The sequence below is a fragment of the Dipodomys merriami genome, unplaced genomic scaffold, assembly GCF_024711535.1.
Source record: "Dipodomys merriami isolate MVZ:Mamm:240054 unplaced genomic scaffold, mDipMer1.0.p SCAF_11, whole genome shotgun sequence".
Lineage (NCBI taxonomy): Eukaryota > Metazoa > Chordata > Mammalia > Rodentia > Heteromyidae > Dipodomys > Dipodomys merriami.
This window is the reverse complement of record NW_027202382.1, coordinates 15,605,459-15,625,339: the sequence shown is the minus strand read 5'-3', so window position 1 is coordinate 15,625,339 and position 19,881 is coordinate 15,605,459. Positions and strand designations below refer to the sequence as shown.

The window sequence follows — 19,881 nt, the reverse complement described above, 5'->3', positions numbered from 1 at the left end:
ATTAGAGGTCTATTATTGTCTTATAAGTTTTCATAACATAACTTTTTCAAGGTCTCAGAGTATAGCTTAATGGTAGATCAATTGCTTAGTGTAATTGATGCTCTAGTCTCCATCATCAGTACCAAAAGGAAAGAAAACAAGGGTACTGGTGGCTTACATCTATAAAATAAGCTACTTAGGAGTTCGAGATCTGAGAATTGTGGTTCAAAGCTAGCCTGGGTAGACAAATCTGACTCTTACCTCCACTTAACCAGTGAAAAGCTGAAGGTAGCAGCATGTTTCGAGTGATTGAGTGCTAATGGTGAGTAGAAAAGCAAGTGAGAGTTCCAGGTCCTTAGTTCAAGCTCCACTAGCAGTGTGCACACTCTCACACACAGAGACAACAGAAAAGAAAAAGAGGAAAGGGATAGTTCTTTACTTACCATCTCTCTCCCACCTATTCCTTCTTATCCCCTAAATAAAAATAATGTGCTACTTATTTCAGGAAAAGTACTTGTTGCTCAAGGCAAACATTTTTCTTATTATTTACTCAAATCTTTCTCAAGTTATGTCCTCTTGATTCTACTTCCTTAATACCTATTTCTATCATTTCTGCCTCAACTAGGATCTTTTTCATCCCTTGTCTAAGTACTCTAGTTAGCTTTTGTTGTTGTTTCTGTTTCTGTTTCATTCTAAACCACTTTCCACACAGCAGTCTTTCCAAAGCACATTCTAGTCACATTGTTTTTTAGTGAATCCTCCAGGTTAAGTTCATATGCTTTGATATGGAATTAGACTTTTCATAGTCTTGTCTCAGCTTCTAAAATGAACACATATTGCGGGGGGGGGGGGAGTGGAGAGAAGGGGAGAGACTGGAAGAGATGGGAAGGGGAAACAAAGGAGGAGGCAACAATGCTTGATAAGAAATGTACTCATTAACTTGCCCATGTAATTGTAACCCCTCTGTATGGTATTTTTACAATTAAAAATAAATAAATAAAATGAATACCTAATAGCATTCAATTTGGTATTTCCACACATGCATACAGTATGCATAGGAAAGTTTATTAGGAAAGAAACATGCAAGAAAAAGAAAATTCCAGAAGAAGATGGCACTTCAGATCACATTTTCTTCCTTGTTATTTATATTTGTGCTGGTCCCGGGGCTTAAATTCAGGGCCTGGGTGCTGTCTCTGAGCTATTATGATCAAGGCTAATACTCTACCACTCTGAGCCACAGCAGCTACATTTCCAACTTTTTGGTAGTTAATTAGAGAGAAGATTCTCATGGACTTTCCTTCCCTGTCTGGCTTTGAACCATGATCCTCAGATCTCAGTCTACTGGGTAGCTAGGATTACAGTTGTGAGCCACTGGCACTTGGCTATTTTTTTTTTTTTTTTTTGGATAAGGTCTTTCTATGTGGCCTAGGCTAGACTCTTGCCTCAGTATGCCCCAGTGCTGGGATTACAAACTTTTCTTTTCTTTTTTTGGGTCGGGTCGTGGGGCCTGAACTCTGGGCCTGGGTGCTGTTCCTCAGCTCTTCAGCTCAAGGCTAGTGCTCTACCACTTGAGCCACAAGTGCCACTTCCAGCTTTTTTTCTTTTTGCTTATGTGGTGCTGAGGAATCAAACCCAGGGCCTCATGCATGCAAGGCAAGCGCTCTACCACTGAGCCACCTTCCCCGCCTGGGATTACAAACTTTTATCACCAGGCCTGTTCCTTGGATGGGTCTTTTTATTTGTTTTCACATTTCACTTAATGCAGTTTCTAGTTCTCTCTCTTTTGCTGCAAATGATATGATTTCATTCTTTATGGCTGAGTATGCAGTTACATATACTCAGCCTTAAAGAAGAATCTCATCAGTTGGACCTCTTCATTTATTAGGTTGTGGTCCAAGTCTATTAGAATCTGTGGATTCCTAAGCCCACAACATTCATCTCTTTTCCCACTCACCACTAGAAGATGAGAAATTTACGTAGTAAGGACTATAGTAGACACGATATGGTTCCTTCTTTCTTTTGCTCCCCTCCCACCCAAAAGCTGGTAAAATAAGGTAGCTCAAGACTGCTCTGTCCTCTCCAAGAGTTTTCTTCCTATTTTTTTCCTCCTTGCCTCAAGGTAGCGTGGGGTGGGTTCCTCTGGAGATTAAACCGCATTTTCTTCTATGGCTGCTGGTCAAATCATTTGCTCAAATTAGGAGTTGTAAGAACTGAAACTGAGGTTTGGCGTTAGGGGTAGAGATGGAGCAAAATTTGCTCAAGGACGCTGGGACCTATCAAAGGAAAACCAATTCCTCCATACAGTAATTTACAAGTACTCTTCAGTAGGCACTGGGATGGAAGCCCCCTGACTCCTCCGTGACTAGAAAGAAAGAAAATCTTAAGTCTTGGCCAAAGACACTATTAAGGTCTTCTCAGTCCATCTTTTTACTTGTGAACCACTACTTTTAAAGAGGATCACACTGTCCTGCAAGGAGATTGTAAACTCTTTGAAGGCCTGGATAAGATCTTTATTAACATTGTATCCCGGTGCCGAGAATTGGTGGTGGAAAGATAGTGTCCCTAATGAAGTGTCAACGTGGAATTGGAAATGTTTGTTGCCAAAGATTTGCCGACATCTTTCTCAAGAGATCTACCCCGCATTCCCGGGCGTGCGCGCGCGGGGCGCGCACACACACACACACACACACACACACACACACACCCCTACAACACGGTTGGGTTCATTTAGCTCGTCTACGACTAGGACACGAGAGTCAGAGGAACAGAGGGAAGAAATGGGCCGAGTGTCCAGCATCCCATCCTACGGGAGGACAGCGGGCAGGACGACTCGAACCTGCACCATTCTTGCTCTCCTAGGACAGCCATCAGCGCCCGGCCTCTCCCTCTTTGGAGATGATGAGGCCGTGCAGGGCGGGCCTCCCGTACGTTCCCTCCCAGGGTTGTCTCAACCAGGGCCCAGAAAGCGAGAAAGAGGAAGAGCCAGTCCAGGCGGGGGGCGAGGGGCCGGGGCTCAGCACGACGGGCTGCGGCTGAGGATTCAAGATGGGTCTGCAGGGCGCGGGGGAGGCGGCTCGGCGGCACCGCTTTCGCTTCCGCCGCCGCCGCCGCCGCCGCCGTCCTCCCCAGTCCGCGGGGACTGAAACACAGCCCGAGAAGAGAAAGGAGAGTTTCTTTCCTAAGTGTCTGAAAGGCAAAAAAAAAGAAAAAAGAAAAAAAGAAAACCCCCCAAAAAACTTTTGAGAAAACAACCGAGACGGAGAGGAAGGGAGGGAGAGCGGAGCGAGCCCCGAGGGCGGGGGAGAGAGGAGGAGGCTGAGGTCGTGGCAGGGAACGCGAGGCCGCGGGGCCAGGAGGGCGGGCGGCGGTCCCGACCCGCGCGAGTCCACCGAGCCGAGCTCCCCCGCACACTCGCGGGCGCCCACACCCGCGCCGGAGGCAGAGGCGCAGCGGGGCTCAGGGGTGGCGCAGGCCCGGAAAGCGCAAAGCTGTGCCCTGGGAGGCCCGCAGCCGCGCCCCGGGGGCGGGCCGGAGGCGGGGCAGCCCCTGGAGCCCGGCTCTGGGGCGGGCGGCTGGCCCCGGGCCTCCCCTCTTGGGCGAGCCGCGGCGACTGAGGAAACCCCTCGGCGCCGCCCGCTCGCCCTCCCGCCCGGCAGCCGCGGCCCAGAAGCCCGGCGCTCATTGGTGGCGCGGCCCGATGTTCCCGCCCCCTCCGCGTCCCCGCCCCCTCCGCCGCCGCGGCTTCCCGGCTCCTCCTCCCCGCCCCCCCCTCTCCAGGAGCCGCCTCCGTCGCCGCCACTGTCGCCGCCACCGGCCCGGGGCCCAGCCAGCGCCTGCCGCGCCGGAGTCGAGTCGCTACCGGAGCCGCTGCCAGCGGCCCCGCCATGAGCGGAAGCGCCGCTGCCGCCGCGGTCGCCGCCGCCGCTGCCTCAGCCGCCGCCGCGCACTTCCAGCCTCAGTCGTCGTCTCCCAGGCCGGGCCCCGCCGAGCTCGGGCCCCCGCGCCGCCCGCGCCCCCCGCCGCCGCCGCCGCCGCCGCCGCCGCCACCCCGGCCCGAGCCCGCTACCGCTGACCGTCTCAGCCCTCCCGGCCACGGGCCTCTTCGGGCGGGCGCGCAGGGTGGCGGCGCCTGCGGCCGAGCGCCAGGAGCAGGTACGGGGTTCGGGAGCGGCCGGGCGGGGAGGGGCGTGGGTCGGTCCTGGGGTGTGTGTGTGTGGGGAGGAGGGGGGACCCGGAGGCGTGTGGTCCAGCCACTCGGGCCCGCGGAGGGGGAGGAGCGTTGTCCGCCTCAGCTTTGTCCGGTCCCGGAGCCCCTGGGAACCCCACACCGAGCGGCTCACAAAGCGTTTTCCCTCCTGGTGGGTAGTCCCCCCTCCCCCCCCCCCCAGGTGGGCAGGGCAAGACCTTCATAGGTCTCCGCTGGACCGTGGAGGAAACTGAGGCTCTCAGGGGGAAGTGACTTGCCCAAGGTCACATAGCTGGTGAGAACCGTATCCTGGCTAGGACTCAGGGCCACCCAGGGGCTGGCGCGGGCCTGGAACCGAGGGGGTTGGGAGGATGCCGCCCCCCCCACCCCCCACGGCCCTTGGGAACCGCGAGAGATTGATCGATGGGGGAGGGGGTAGAGCCTGGTTTCTGACACCCCTCCCCACCCCTAGCCGATTCTTGCTGATCAGCTTGGGAGAAAAGATCTCTTTGCAGTGTGGGACAGAGGAGCCGGGACTGCTTTGGGGGGACTGCTTTGGGAGCCCGGTGGTGCCCTGGGGAGCCGTCTTGGGGAGCTGAACGGGGGAACGACTCCTGCGAACGGTGTGCTCTTGAGGAGAGGGCTTTCTGGAGTGAGTGGGACCGGGCTTCGGAAACTTGTTATCGTGGGGACCACTTGGTCTCTTCCAGACCACCTTCCCTACCACTGCACACGCTAAGCCAGTCCAGCTGGAATTAATGGGAAAAAGGCCAGCCCGCGTTAGTGATCACACCCGGAAGGTGTGTTTTTCACGAAACAGCCCAAGTTTCGTTCATGTCAAGCCTAGAAATCCATACAAGACTCTGGGTAAAAAGACATTTGTGTCACAGAAGGCCATATGAGTTTCCCCAGGTGGTCTTGGACACTTGGAGAACTCTTTGAGAAAGAATAACCCTCCCAAGCGTGAAGTGGGAAGGAAGCTGTGAGGGTTGGAACTAGTCACCCCCTTGCCTAGCATGTAATGCATGAGAAATGCGTTTTTGTTTGGGGTGGTTGACTAGGTGGGATTTTTTTTTTTTTTAACACTGTGGGTGCATCTTGGAAAAGGAAGCTGGAGAGGAAAAGGAAAAAGCATCATGTTACAGGCAATGAAGAGGGTCCCATAGAAACAGTGGAAAGGGGAACTGGGAGAGAATTGTTCAGTTACTGTGGGGGAAGGGAGATAAAAAGGATTGCTGAAGGGAGAAAGAAGGTGTCTGGGGAAAAAGACTGGGATGTTTCAAAGAGGGAATGTGAAAGTCTGTTAGAGGTAGATGGTATCTTAAGAAAATTGAATTTATATATTGGTGTGCAATCACTTCATTTTTTGAAAAAACAGTTGTACTACTTTTATAGAAACAGCCTAGAGTTAGCACCCTTCCCATTGTCACTTCTGTTCTAAGAATGCAGGTCCCCAAAGTATTTGTAGTGTTGTCTTAGACGTAGTACTTAACTAGAGTGATGGCAAAGACTGACTATGCGTTAATTAAGGCTCTTTGTCCAGGGTGATTCCTGCTTTAAATCAGCTATTTCCTTCCTGTACTGCACCTTAGCTTTATCATGGAGGTTAGCTCCTTGCTTTGGGGAACTCCCCTGCTTCAAACTAGATGGGTTGCTTTGTTTTATTTTTCTAAAAAAATCTGTAAGGAGCTGGGCATGGTGTCACAATCAGCACCCTTTAACAAGGGTGCTTGGAGCAGAAGGATTAAGAGTTTGAGACCAGTCTTGAGGCCCTGTCTTGAAATATAATAAAAGTGCTAGTGGTATAGTTCAGGGGTGAATGCTTGCCTAGTATGTTTGATGCCCTAGGTTCAATCCCCAGTTTGCAAGAAACATACAAAGTAAAAAAACCCACAATTGGGACCTGGGTGCTGTCCCTGAGCTGCTTTTTGTTCAAAGTTAGCATTCTATTACTTGAGCCATAGTGCTACTTCCAGCTTTTTCTGTTTATGTGGTGCTGAGGAATGAAACCCAGGGCTTCATGCAGGCAAGTACTCTTCCACTGAGCCACCATCCCAGCCTGAAACTACATATTTAATCAACATTTACATACACACACATATGCAAAGATAAACTTGTCCAAGATTTTTAATCAGGGAAATGCAGTTTGCCACAATTGTGGATGCCATTTCACATCCAAAACTTAAAAGTTGGGAAATAGGTATCAGTAAGGTTGTGGGGGCAACCAAGCAGGAAAGTCCATAAGACTCTTATCTCCAATTAATCAGCAAAAAGATGTGAGTGGTGCTGTGGCTTAAGTGGTAGAGCACTAGGCTTGAGTGGAGAGGTCTTAGGGACAGCACCCAGTCCTGAGTTCAAGCCCTAATATGGGCACTATATCTATATCTGTATCTGTATCTGTATCTATATCTATATACACACATATACACACAAAGTCCTTGCTACTCAGGAGGCTGAGATTTGAGGATCAGGATTTAAAGCCAGCCTGGGTAGAAAACTGACTCTTAGCTCCACTTAACTACCAAGTGGTAGAGCTCCAGCCTTGTGCAAAAAAGCTCAGGGACAGCACTTAGGCCCTGAGCTCAAGCCCCTAAACCGGTGAAAACACACACACACACACACACACACACACACACACACACACACACACACACACACACACACACACACACACACACACACACACACACACACACACACACACACACACACACACACACACACACACACACACACACACACACACACACTTGGGACAGCACTTAGGCCCTGAGCTCAAGCCCCTAAACCGATGAACACACACACACACACACACACACACACACTTATCTGTTGTTGTTTTTTTTTTTCAACTTGAAATCAGGTCCCCAAACGATCAGCTTTTTTTGTTCATAGCTGGTACTCTACCACTTGCCATCCCTTTTACTAATGTTTAAATCATATAGCTACAAATTAAGATTTGCTAATATTGGGCATGGGGTAGAATATTAAGTATACTATTCCAACTATTTTTGAGACATCTGAAATATTTCTCACATGTAAAACATGTTCTTGTTTATAGAACACTGAGTTTTTGTTCCATAATGGAATTGTAGCTACAGGCACCAGGCTAACACAGTCTTTTAGGTGTGAAAGCCCTTTCTGACCTAAACCTAGTTTTGATGTGGACTTTTAGTTTGGAATTGTTGATAGGTGTAGGGGGTTTTGTAGTTTTTTGAAAATTTCTAGTGGACCTAGGTAAGAAGTATGAGCTTCATCAAAATATAAATGCTCCAGCACATTCCAATTTATTAAGTGTAGGGAGGGGCTCAGACATCTGATTATGATGCCCACTAAATTCTGAAGACCTCTGTTTTTAGCTGGGCCCCAGCCTAGGCCCCAGGCACTGATTTGTTGTTTCTCTTGGATGACTAGGACTAGATTTGGATCTACCCTGATACTTGGACATAAACCATTCCCTTACCCTCCCCCTCCCCCATGTTGAACTCAGGGCTATGAACTTGCTTGACTTGCTTTCTTCTGCTGGTGCTTTACCTCTTGAGCGTATCTCCAGCCTAGGTTTTTGTTGGTTACATTGGAGATAGTCTTCCAGACTTTTCTGCCCATGTTGGCTTTGAGCTGTGTTCACTGTGACCCTCTATCTGTTAGCCTCCTCAGTAGCTAGCTAGGGTTACTATAAGCCACTGGTCCTGGAATTTTTTTTTTTTCCCTTAAAGACCATGTCTTGTTATGGTAGCCCAGGTTGACCTTGAATTTGCTATTCTGCCTTAGCCTCCAGGGTGTTGGGATTAGAGGTAACTACCACCACCATGCTATTTTCTGAAAGAACTGATAGTTGGATTAGTTGCTCATACTCATCTTAAATCAGGTAGTAAGTTTCTCAGTTTCTCTTATTTTTAGGGTTTGTTACCTACCAAGGTTTTTTGTTTGTTTTAGATCAGATTTACATTTTTTACTATGTGTTAGCTATGCAGTTTTATTAGGATAAGAGCAAAAAAAGAGATACAGTGAAGATAAACAAATTTGGAGAAAGTAAACTCCCAAAGTTATGGGGTCATTCTTTTTGGAAGAGTACTAGAGATTGAACCCAGAGCCTTGCTCATTCTAAACATGTATGGAAACCACTGAGCTATGTCCCTCATCCCTCATGCTTTTCTTAAGAGAAGGGTAGTTTTAGCTTATGACCTACTTTTGAGGTTCAACAGTTTGAACCTGAGTGAGATTTGGGTCTTTAGGAAACAACTGATTATCCTTGAATCAGAAGAGTTTTCTTCCTCCCAGATTTGCTAGTTTTCCTTTTCTGCTAGATTTTGTTCTAGTTCTACTGTATTTAGGAACAAACTTACGATAATAACTGTGAGACGAGACTGAGATAATGAAACTTGTGAAATACTATTTTTTTTTTTGTTTTGAGGTTCTTCTTTCTGGGAATCTTCTGTAGAGGTGCAGCAGTGCCCCAAGTATGTTTTTCTTCAGGGCTGCTATGTAAAACTGGATAGATTGTTTTCAGAATAAGGACACTGTTGCAGGTAGCAAGTAAGGGTAGAATTCTGTTGCCAAGATGAGCACCTAGTTTGAAACTACTTGATCCTCAGAAGAGTGACCTTCCTTCCTTCCTTCTTTTCTTTTCTTTTTGGAGAAGGTAGGTGTTTTGTTTTTGGGGTTCTTTTTTCATTGTTGTTGTTTTGTGCCAGTCCTTGGGTTTCAACTCAGGGCCTGGCCCTAAGCTTCTTTGCTCAAAGCTAGCACTCTACCACTTGAGCCACAGCTCTACTTCCAGCCTTTTGGGTGGTTAATTGGAGATAAAAGTCTCACTGACTTTCCTGTCTGAGCTGGCTTTGAACCACGTCAGACTTCAGCCTTATGAGTAGCTAGGATTCTAGGTGTAAACCACCAGCACCTGGCTAGAGGCAGGGTTTGAGAAAAAATTTTACTATGAAACTCAGGTTGTCCTGATATTTCTATGTAGCCTACAGTAGCTTTGAACTTGTGATTCTCCTGTCTCTGCCTCTCATGTGCTAGGATTACAGCCATATGCCACCATGCCAAATGAGAAGAAGGGACATCCACATTCTCACACACACACCAAAAAATGTGGTGTGAACCAGCTCTCCATACCATATTGGGACTCTAGGTCCAGCGGTAATTGTTCACAGTCATCATGGCTCTGCAGTAAAGGCTAGGTTATTGTTGGACCTGGAGCTTCGAAAGATTAAAATTTTCTTGGGAATGGATCAGTCCTGGCATTTTATCACTTTGCTGAACAGAACTAAACAGCTTAGCTCAAAATGGTAAAGATAAAGCTCAAAATGGAAGACAAGAATGAGAGAAAAAGACAAAAGTATCTGTTAAATAAAGGAGAGAAGGCCATATGCTGCATTTGATCTTATGTTTTTACAGTGTTCATGTTAAGAGAGAGGGACATGCAATGATTACATTTCATGTATATTTTCCTCTATACTAGCATTCCCAAATTTCTGAAGCCAATTTTGAAAATATTTATCCATTTTCCAGTAAGTGGTTGTTTATGCTTCTTGCTGCTTCATTTTTTTTCTTGGAGAGTGAAGAAGAAAGTATGTACCGAAGATAGGACTGGACTTCCTACTGCTTTTGCAAATAGTGGCAGAGTATTTTTTAGAACAATTTTAATGGAGAAGTGATGTTTGGGGGGGGGGGGCTCAAGGGATACAAGTTTTAAAGTGGGATTTGTTGTCATTTTCTTATTTTAAAACATAATTGAGGTTAGTGTATAGAAAATTCCCTTATACTTTTAGTGTTGTCTTTAGAGATATTTTGAATAAACTATATGTAAATAAAACTAAAAATGTTTAACACAAATACCCCTATGCCCACTTGAGAATAAATCAATCTTACCTGTAGCCCTTACTCAAAGAGTTGTTGTTGTTTTCCTTTCTGTTTTGCTTAAAGGTATTTTTGGGTGCCTTTGCTTAAAGGTATTTTTGCTGGATGCTAGTGTCTCACACCTGTAATACTAGATACTCAGGAGGCTGAGATCTGAAGATCTCAGTTCAGAGCCAGCCCATGCAGGAAAGTCTGTGAGACTCTGATCTCCAATTAACCACCAGAAAACCGGAAGTAGCACTGTGGCTCAAAGTGGTAGAATGCTAGCCTTGAGGAAAGAGCTCAGGACTAGCACTTAGGCCCCAGGTTCAAGCCCCTTTTCTGGCAGGAAAAAGAAAAAGATTTCTTTTTTTTTTTTTGGTCCAGTCGTGGGGCCTGAACTCTGGGCCTGGGCGCTGTCCCTCAGCTCTTCAGCCCAGGGCTAGCGCTCTACCACTTGAGCCACAGCGCCACTTCCGGCTTTTTTTTTTCTTTTTGCTTATGTGGTGCTGAGGAATCGAACCCAGGGCCTCAGGCATGCAAGGCAAGCGCTCTACCACTGAGCCACCTTCCCAGCCCCAGAAAAAGATTTCTTAAAGGAATTCTTTACTACTCTTGAGAAGAATAACTGAGTAGAAAAGTAACTGAAGTAGTGTTGGACAGGTAGAGAATTATGGTATTATACTTGTTTGTATCAAATCAAGATACAAAGTTGTTACTACATTTTCTGCTGTTTTGGTAAAATGTAGAAATAAAGGAGTAAGAAATTTTTTTGGGGGGGAGGGTCCAGTCGTTGGGCCTGAACTCTGGGCCTGGATGCTGTCCCTCAGCTCTTCAGCTCAAGGCTAGCACTCTACCACTTGAGCCACAGCGCCACTTCCGGCTTTTTTCTTTTTGCTTATGTGGTGCTGGGGAATCAAACCCAGGGCCTCATGCATGCAAGGCAAGCACTCTACCACTGAGCCATCTCCCCAGCTCCAATTTTGTTGTTTTTTAAAGTTGCTATTATAAAGCAACAGGGGGGTTACAATTACAAAAGTCAGGTAAAGAGTATATTTCTTTTTGGACAATGTCACCACTTCCCTCAGAAATTGTATTTTTTTGATCTATATAAATTATTTTATATAAAGAAATAAATGAAGGGAAAAAGTGATACTAAAAAATATATATACACATGGGAGAAAAAAGTAAGCAGATCATAGGACATTTTGCATAGTTGAGATGTTCCTTGAGTTGAAGAGATGTTTCCTGTTTGTTCATTCTGCTTCAGCATCTCTGATTTCAGTGTCTGCAAATGATGCTTGCAAATTTGTTTTTAGTTAGGTACTGGTGGCTTACTCCTGTAATCCTAGCTACTCAGAAGGCTTAGATCTGAGGATTGGGGTTCAAAGCCAGACAGGTCAGGAAAGTCATCTGTGAGATTCTTATCTCTACTTAACTACCAAAAAGCTGGAAGCAGAGTTATGGCTCAAGTAACAGAGTTGTAGCCTTGAGCAGAAAAGCTCAGGAATGGTGTGTGCACACGCATACACAGACACAGAAACAGACACACACACATAGATACATGCATGCACACCCTCCCAAAACAAAACAACTTGTTTTATCAAAGGATTAAAAGGTGAGAAGTTTCTGAGACTACATTGAAGGGTAAACTGAAAGTAAAAATATTCCTTTAATAACTTTTCCAACTAGGAGTTGAAACTCTCATAATTAACAAAAAGTATTTTTATTTGACTTACAAGCAGTTTTAAAATTAAAACAAATAGGTTTGTTTTCCTATGTAGTGTGTGTGTGTGTGTGAGTGTGTGTGTGTGTGTGTGTGTGTGTGTGTGTGTGTGTGTGTGTATGTTGGTACTGAGGCTTAAACTCAGTGTCCCTTAGCTTTTTCGTTCATGGCTAGTGCTCTGCCACTTCAGCCACAGCTCCACTTCTGGTGTTTTTCTGGAGAGTCTTATATTTTACTTCTTAGCCTTCCAACCTTGATCCTCAGATCTCAGCCTCCTGAGTAGCTAGAATTATAGGTGTGAGCCACAGGCACCTGGCCTGTAAATTTTTTGTTGCCACCTCAATACATATTATTGGAGCTCGTACCAGTATGCCAATAATAACCACTGATTCATTAGTGTAATAGTCTTTATTGTCAGAAACTTTGCTACCAGATACCAAAGATCCTGAAAATAGCACAGAAGGGTGCACTTCAGGACAGCTGTTCCTTGCTTTCCTCCTATTTCTTGCTTCTTCCTTTAGTTCCCTGGTCTGGGTTTTGTGATGGTTGTGCCCATCTGTTCATAGGCTCTACTCTTCCCCTCATGGGAAGAGATGCATAGGCTGAGCAGAACCCTTGTTGATCACCCACACAAAAACTGCCACAAACAATACAGTGGATCCAACTATATAGGGGATCCAAACCATAGTGGATCTGACTCTTCTTCTGTTGCTGCCACTCTTCCTTTTCAGTGTAGCCTAGAAATCACATCTTATCCCCCCCCTCCCCTCCATCATACAAAGAGGCTTTGTGCTCTGAGGATGTTTTAAAAGGCGGGATCCCTGTAATTATAATTCCCTGAGCACAACCAAGTAATAGGGGCAGGCAGGGTAAAGATGGTATCCAAGTACTTGTTGGTAGGGAAGTCAGGTGGGGATTAAAAATTATCTGGAGACATAATCCAAAAGTGGATGATGGAGTGCTGTTGGTAATGCTAATAGGAATTGTTTAAATGTATACATTTTGAGAGATTTAAATCCTGCAACTTGTAAGATACTTGAAGCTTAAAAAAAAAAGTTCAACACTGAACCTGGAAATTGGTTTTTCCTTGTCTGAAATTATAAATGAAAAAGTACCTTACAAGAAGATAGATTACTCCTATAAGTAAGTAGCTACTCAGGAGGCAGAGATCTGAGGATCTCGGTTCAAAGCCAGCGTGGGCAGGAAAGTCTGTGAGACTCTTTATCTCTAATTAACTACCAGAAAACCATTCATGGCCTACTTTGAGCTGAGTACTGGTAGCTCATGCCTGTAATCCTAGCTACTCAGGAGGCTGAGATCTGAGGATTGTGATTTGAAACAAGCCCCAGCAGGAAAGTCTGTGAGACTCTTATCTCCAGGGTCAGTGCCCAGGCCGAGTTCAAACCCCAGGACACACACACACACACACACACACACACACACACACACACACACACACACACACACACACACACACACACACACACACACACACACACACACACACACACACACACACACACACACACACACACACACACACACACACACACACACACACACGACCAACACACACACACCCCTCCTTTGCTTTTTGTGTTGCCAGATGATCTTCCTTCCTCCCTCCCTCCCTCCCTCCCTCCCTTCTTCCCTTCTTCCCTTCTTCCCTCCCTCCTCTCTTTCTTTCTTTCTTTCTTTCTTTCTTTCTTTCTTTCTTTCTTTCTTTCTTTCTTTCTTTCTTTCTTTCTTTCTCTCTTTCTCTCTTTCTCTCTTTCTCTCTTTCTCTCTTTCTCGCTTTCTTTCTTGTCATGGGGCTTGAAGTCTGGACCTGGGCACTGTCCCTGAGCTCTTCAGCTCAAGGCTAAGTGCTCTACCACTTGAGCCACAGCACCACTTCTTGTTTTCTGGTAGTTAATTGGAGATAAGGGTCTCATGGACTTTCCTGCCCAGGCTGGCTTTGAACTGAGATCCTCATATCTCAGCCTCCTGAGTAGGTAGGAGTATAGGCATGAGCCGCCAGCACCCAGCTGATTGATTTTTTTTTTCCCTAGAAAACCAAATATATGACTTGTTTCTCCTTTGGGAGACTAATCTGATGTTGTTATTGTTTTTTTTTTGTTTGTTTTGTATGGTTTTTGGAATCTGGTAGCAAATTTCTGGTAATTTGCAAGTGCTCTACCACTAAGCTTTATTCCCAGCCCCCCCCTTTCTCTCTTTCTCTCTCTCTCTCTCTCTCTCTCTCTCTCTCTCTCTCTCTCTCTCTCTCTCTCTCTCTCTATCTGCCCGCCCATGCCAGTACCAGTGCCTGAACTCAGGACCTTTTACTTGCTTGTCTTGCTCATTCCCTCATGACTGGTACACAACTACTTGAGCCATGGTCCAGCTTTTTGCTCGTTAATTGGAAGTAGAGTTTCATGGACTATTCTGTCTAGGCTAGCTTCAAACCTTGATCCTCAGGACTTCAGCCTCCTAAGTAGCTGAATTATAGATGTGAACCATCGGCAATGGGCTGTAGTCGTGTGTGTGTGTGTGTGTGTGTGTGTGTATGTGTGTGTGTGTCTGTGTGTCTGGTGTCTGTTCTTTGCGCATGTGTGCACATGTGCACGCATGCGCACACGCGCAAGCTTCTGCACATGCGTGCACTTGTGCACATGTTGGTCTTCAGGCTTGAAATCAGGGCCTTGGGTGCTGTCCCTGTGCTTTTTTGCTCAAGGTAAGCTATACTTTCACTTAGGGCTTTTGCTGGTTAATTGAAGATAAGAGTCTCATGGACTTCTTGCCCAGAGTACCTTGGAACCTCAATCCTCAGATCTCAGCTTCCTACGTAGCTAGGATTATAGATGTGAGACACTAGTGCCTGGCTTTTTTATTTTTAAGGTAAAGTTTCACTAACATTTCCTGGGCTGTCCTGGAATTTACAATCCTTTTGTGTCTGCTTCTGGAATACCTAGGATTATAATCATTTACTGCCACATCTAGCTTATATAGCATGTAGATCTTTTATTTATTTTTTGATGGTACTAAGATTCGAACTCCAGGCCTGTGTACCAATGAGTACTGTACCACTCAAATTATGCCCCTAGCCCTCTTTGTTTTAGTTTTTTTTTTTCCAGGTAGGGTCTCGTGCTTTTGTACAACACAGTCTCAGACCTACTTCCATCTCTACATATTGGGATTTCATGTATGCTCCACCACTTTGAGCTTGATGGTTTGTTTGCTCATTAGCTCATTCATTTGTTCATTCATTCATAGTGCCAGTACCAAGGGCTTAAACTCAGGGCCTTATATTCTTGCTTGGCTTTTTCTTACAGCTGGAACTTAGTTCTCCAGCTTTTTTTTTGAGATAGCATCTGATTAACTTTTTCACACTGGACTGTCTCTCTTTCACATAGCTAGGATTACATTTGTGTAACACGACATGTAGCCCTCACTATTTAGGTCTTAAACCGGCTTTTAAACTTTCTGTGATTTTCATAGAGTTAAATTGTACCTTTTAAATCCTCATAATTTGAAGAAAAGCATTTTAGGACATCTATAACAGCTCCACTCTCCTTTTTTTTTTCTTTGTAAATATAGTCTGGGGCTTTATTTAAATTGTTTTTATATATTACATATGCTCTTTTGAAAATGATTTTTAAAAATGCTTCATGCAATTATGTCGCCAAATTTACAACAGTTATTTAGATTTATCTTAACTTGTTTTGATATTTCTTTCCATTCCTAGTTGTACAGTAAATGTAAATTAGTTTTATTGAATGAGGACTACATATCTAGGATGTGTGTTTCCATAGAATCTATACGGATTACATGCATATATGATCTATATGAGTTATAAATTGATGCAAACCTGATTTCAAAGCTCTGATTAAGGTTTGCATCACTAACACAATCAAGAGCTTAATTTGCTCTTAATATGTGAGGAGTTACGAGATAATTTTTTTTGATAGCTAGTCTTTTTTTTCTTGTGCCCTTTCTTGGCCATAAACTCAGGGACTGGGCACTGTTCCTGAGCTTTGTTGCTCAACGCTAGAGCTCTACCATAGCTCCACTTCCAGCTTTTGTGCTGCTTAATTGGAGTTTAGAGTCTCATACATTTTCCTACCTAGGCTGGCTTTGAACTGCTATCCTCAGATCTTGGCTTCTGCTGTAATTATAGGCATGAGCCACCAGTGCCAAGCAGACAGCTCTTGCAGAACAGCCTTAAGCTAGGTAATTATCAAAGAAAAAAAATGGTTTAAGTCTGTTTCTTGGTGACTGAAAATCTGAATAGGGACAGGCTGGCATGTTTTGTTATTTGGAAGATGCATCATACATACTTACTTTAGTTATTTGGTTCATCAGAATCAATGCATCCTCCATGATCATCTCTCTGCATTGTTACTTTTTTAGTGTTTGTTTTTCTAATTGTTATTATAAAGGTGATATAGAGGGGTTACAGTTACCTAATTCAGGTAATGAGTATATTTGTTTTGGGACAATGTCACCCCTTCCCTTGCTGTCTCCCAAGTTTTCCTTCCTGTCCCCATCCACAAGTTGTATAGTTCATTTTCAACACAGTGTCTAGTGAGTACCATTGCTCCATTTGTTCACCCTTTGTCCCTTTATTTGCATTGTAATTTTTGGGCATTGTAAAAGTAAAATTGAAATTTGGATGGAAGACTAGGGATCTAGCTCAGGGGTAGAACACTTACATGGCATGTACAAGGACCTGTGTTGAATCCCTAGCAGTGCTCCCTGAAAAATGCCCCCCTCCAAATAAAGAAATACTCCTTCAGTAGTCTTAGGGCATAATTGTGAGTTTCCAAGGCCTAGGTTTATAGGTTAATATTAATTTTATGGACCCTAAAACTATACCTTCTCTGAATGCCTGCTAGTGATCAGACTTACATTGTCTAAATAGCAGAAAGCTTTGTATTCAGATTTAAAGTGCTACTGGGAACCAGTGCCTCATGCCAGTGGAAGCTGAGATTGAGGATCAGTTTGAAGCTAACCTAGGAAAAACTTCCAAGATACTTATCTCCAATTACAAAAAACTGGAATTGGAAGGTACCAAAGTACCAGAGCACTGGCCTTAAGGGGAATAAGCCAAGTGAGAGGGAGAGGCCCTGAGTTTAAGCGCCAGTACTGGCCAAAAAAACCCAAAACAAACCCACACCAAATAAAAAGTGCCATGGGCTGGAGGTGTGGCTCAAGTGGTGTGACTGACAAGCAAGCACAAGGACCTGAGTTCAAACTTTAGTACACAAAAGAACACATGCAGATTAAAAGTAACAGTTTTGTTAGTTGTTGGTGGCTCACACCTGTAATCCTAGCTAGTCAAGAGGCTAAGATCTTCAGTTTGAAACCAGCTAGAGAAGAAAAGTCCTGTGCGGCTCTTATCTCCAATTACTACTCAAAAATGAAGTAGAGTTGTGGCTCAAAGTGGTAGAGCACTAGCCTTGAGCAAAAGAGCTCAGAGACAGAACCCAGGCCCCTCAGTTCAAGCCCCACAACTGACAAAAAAAAAAGTAACAGTTTAGTAACCTATAATACCAAATGGCCTTTGTAATTACATGCAACAAGTAAATATGAGGCCTGTATATTGTACAGACAGTAGCAGACAAAAGTAGGTAAGTTTAAATTTTGGCAGTGAGAGACAATAACCAATAAAAATAATAACCAATAAAAATACCATAGGGATAAGTGCTAAAAAGAAAAAGTAGAGCAGGATAAGATGAAGAAAATAGGTGCTATTTAAGGGGCTGGGAAGGTGGCTCGGTGGTAGAGTGCTTGCCTTGCATGCCTGAGGCCCTGGGTTCGATTCCTCAGCACCACATAAAGCAAAAAGAAAAAAGCTGGAAGTGGCGCTGTGGCTCAAGTGGTGGAGCACTGGCCTTGAACTGAAGAGCTGAGGGACAGCGCCCAGACCCAGAGTTCAGGCCCCACAACCGGACCCCCCCCCCAAAAAAAAAAAAAAAGAAAATAGGTGCTATTTAAATCAGTTGGTTAGCAGGGTTTGGTGATGGCATCTGTGATTCTAGCACTTAGGAGCCTAAGGTGGGATAATCACTTTAGAATTCATGAGTTCAAGACAATCCTGTGAGACTTCATTACCAAAAAAATTAAAGAAACAAACAAAAAACCCAAACACAAATCAGTTGGTCAGATAAAACTTCTTTCATTTGGTTGGCAACATTTGAAGAGAACGAAGGAAATAAGGAATTAACCTCTCCAATTTTAGAACCCCTGAACCCAAAATGTGGCTGGTATATTGGAAGTGCAGAAGGGACTTCTGAGAGGCCAGAGAGTGGTTTGAGGTGAACTGGTAACCTAGGCTATTAGTAAGGCTTCCTTTTGTTAAATGAGATGAGCTCACTGTGCAGGGGAGTGGTGAAACTCATCCTTTAGGAGGGTGGTTGGGACTGTTGTGTTAGGAATGTAGTGAAAGCAGGGAGAGTAATTAGGCTGTTTGATTATAGTTGGAGAGATGAAGTGATTTCAACTACTTGATTGAAAAGTTGGCTGCTTCATCCTTCAATCACCCTTCAGCCCTTGTCAGTTCCACCATTTCTTTCTTTTTTTTTTATTTTTTATTTATTGTGAAAATACTGTACAGAGGGGTTACAATTACATGGGCAAGATGAGTACATTTCTTTTTTCTTTCTTTTTTTTGGGGGTGTCCAGTCGTGGGGCCTGAACTCTGGGCCTGGGCGCTGTCCCTCAGCTCTTCAGCTCAAGGCTAGCGCTCTACCACTTGAGTCACAGTGCCACTTCTGGCTTTTTGCTTATGTGGTGCTGAGGAATCGAACCCAGGGCCTCTTGCAAGCGCTCTACCACTGAGTCACCTTCCCAGCCCCAAGATGAGTACATTTCTTATCAAGCATTGTGGCCTCCTCTGTTTCCCCTTCCTATCCCTTCCCATCCTCCCTCCCCCACTACCCCACCCAATCCTCCCCCCCCACCAAAGTTGTAAAGTTCATTTTCAACATAACGACTTGTACATCTCATTGTTGCAAGGGGTCCACCTGTATCCCTATTTAAAGGATTTGTTTTTTCCCCTTCCCCTCCACAAATTACACCAACAACAAATACAGTGAAAGCAGGGGTTATACTGTGGGGGAGGGACATACAAAACAACAAAGAAATAATCTTATAAATGTGTTAGAAACAATGGCATGAAAGAAAAGAAAACATTTGAATACATATCTTAGGGTTCATTTCCCTAACATCAACTTATCTTTTTCTGCTTGACTCAGACATATAGTTCCACCATTTCTTGTACTTCCCTCTCTCATACTGCTCTTTCCACAGTTGCTAATGATTGTGAGTATAAACCAATAGAAATCGGGCTACATCTTATTGCATTCTTAACCAGAATTCACCTTCTTGGATTCCAATCTGATAGATCCTCAAACCTTATAATCCTGGTTTTTCTCCTTCACTTTTTTTGTTTTGTTTTTGTTTTTGGTCTGGTCGTGGGGCCTGAACTCTGGGCCTGGACGCTGTCCCTTAGCTCTTCAGCTCAAGGCTAGCACTCTACCACTTGAGCCACAGCGCCACTTCTGGCTTTTTTCTTTTTGCTTATATGGTGCTGAGGAATCGAACCCATGGCCTCATGCATGCAAGGCAAGCACTCTACCACTGAGCCACCTTCCCAGTCCATCCTTCACTTTTATGTACACTTTTTTCCCCCCAGCTCTGGGGCTTGTACCTCAGGGCCAGAGCACTGTCCCTGAGTTTTTTGCTCAAGGCTAGCACTCTACCACTTGAGCCACAGTACCACTTCTGGCTATTTCTGTTTATGTGGTGCTGAGGAATCAAACCCAGGGCTTTGTGTATGCTAGGCAAGCACTCTACTGCTAAGCCACATTCCCAGCCTCTTATGTACACTTTCTGATTGATTTTTTTTTTGCCCATTACTTCATGTTGGAGTTTTGGGGGGTTTGTTCCTATGCTTTTTTTTTTTTTTTTGGGGTCTGGTCGTGGGGCCTGAACTTTGGGCCTGGGCGCTGTCCCTCAGCTCTTCAGCTCAAGGCTAGCGCTCTACCACTTGAGCCATAGCGCCACTTCCGGCTTTTTTCTTTTTGCTTATGTGGTGCTGGGGAAATCGAACCTAGGGCCTCAGGTATGCAAGGCAAGCGCTCTACCACTGAGCCACCTTCCCAGCCTC

The 19,881-nt window shown here is 44.9% G+C and overlaps 1 protein-coding gene across 3 annotated transcripts in view; it reads left to right on the top strand.

Moving 5' to 3' along the window:
* Positions 1-3,833: 3,833 nt before the first annotated feature.
* The window catches only part of Rnf38 (ring finger protein 38), a 121,132-nt gene continuing 105,084 nt past the window's right edge, over positions 3,834-19,881 (top strand). Inside the window, exon 1 of one of the 3 annotated variants that reach the window (XM_070009867.1) lies at positions 3,834-4,131. In XM_070009867.1, the coding sequence (XP_069865968.1) occupies positions 3,864-4,131 (268 nt within the window). In that variant the 5' untranslated portion in view covers positions 3,834-3,863. The remainder of the gene's footprint in view (positions 4,132-19,881) is intronic. The other 2 variants (XM_070009876.1, XM_070009884.1) reach the window with 2 other exon arrangements.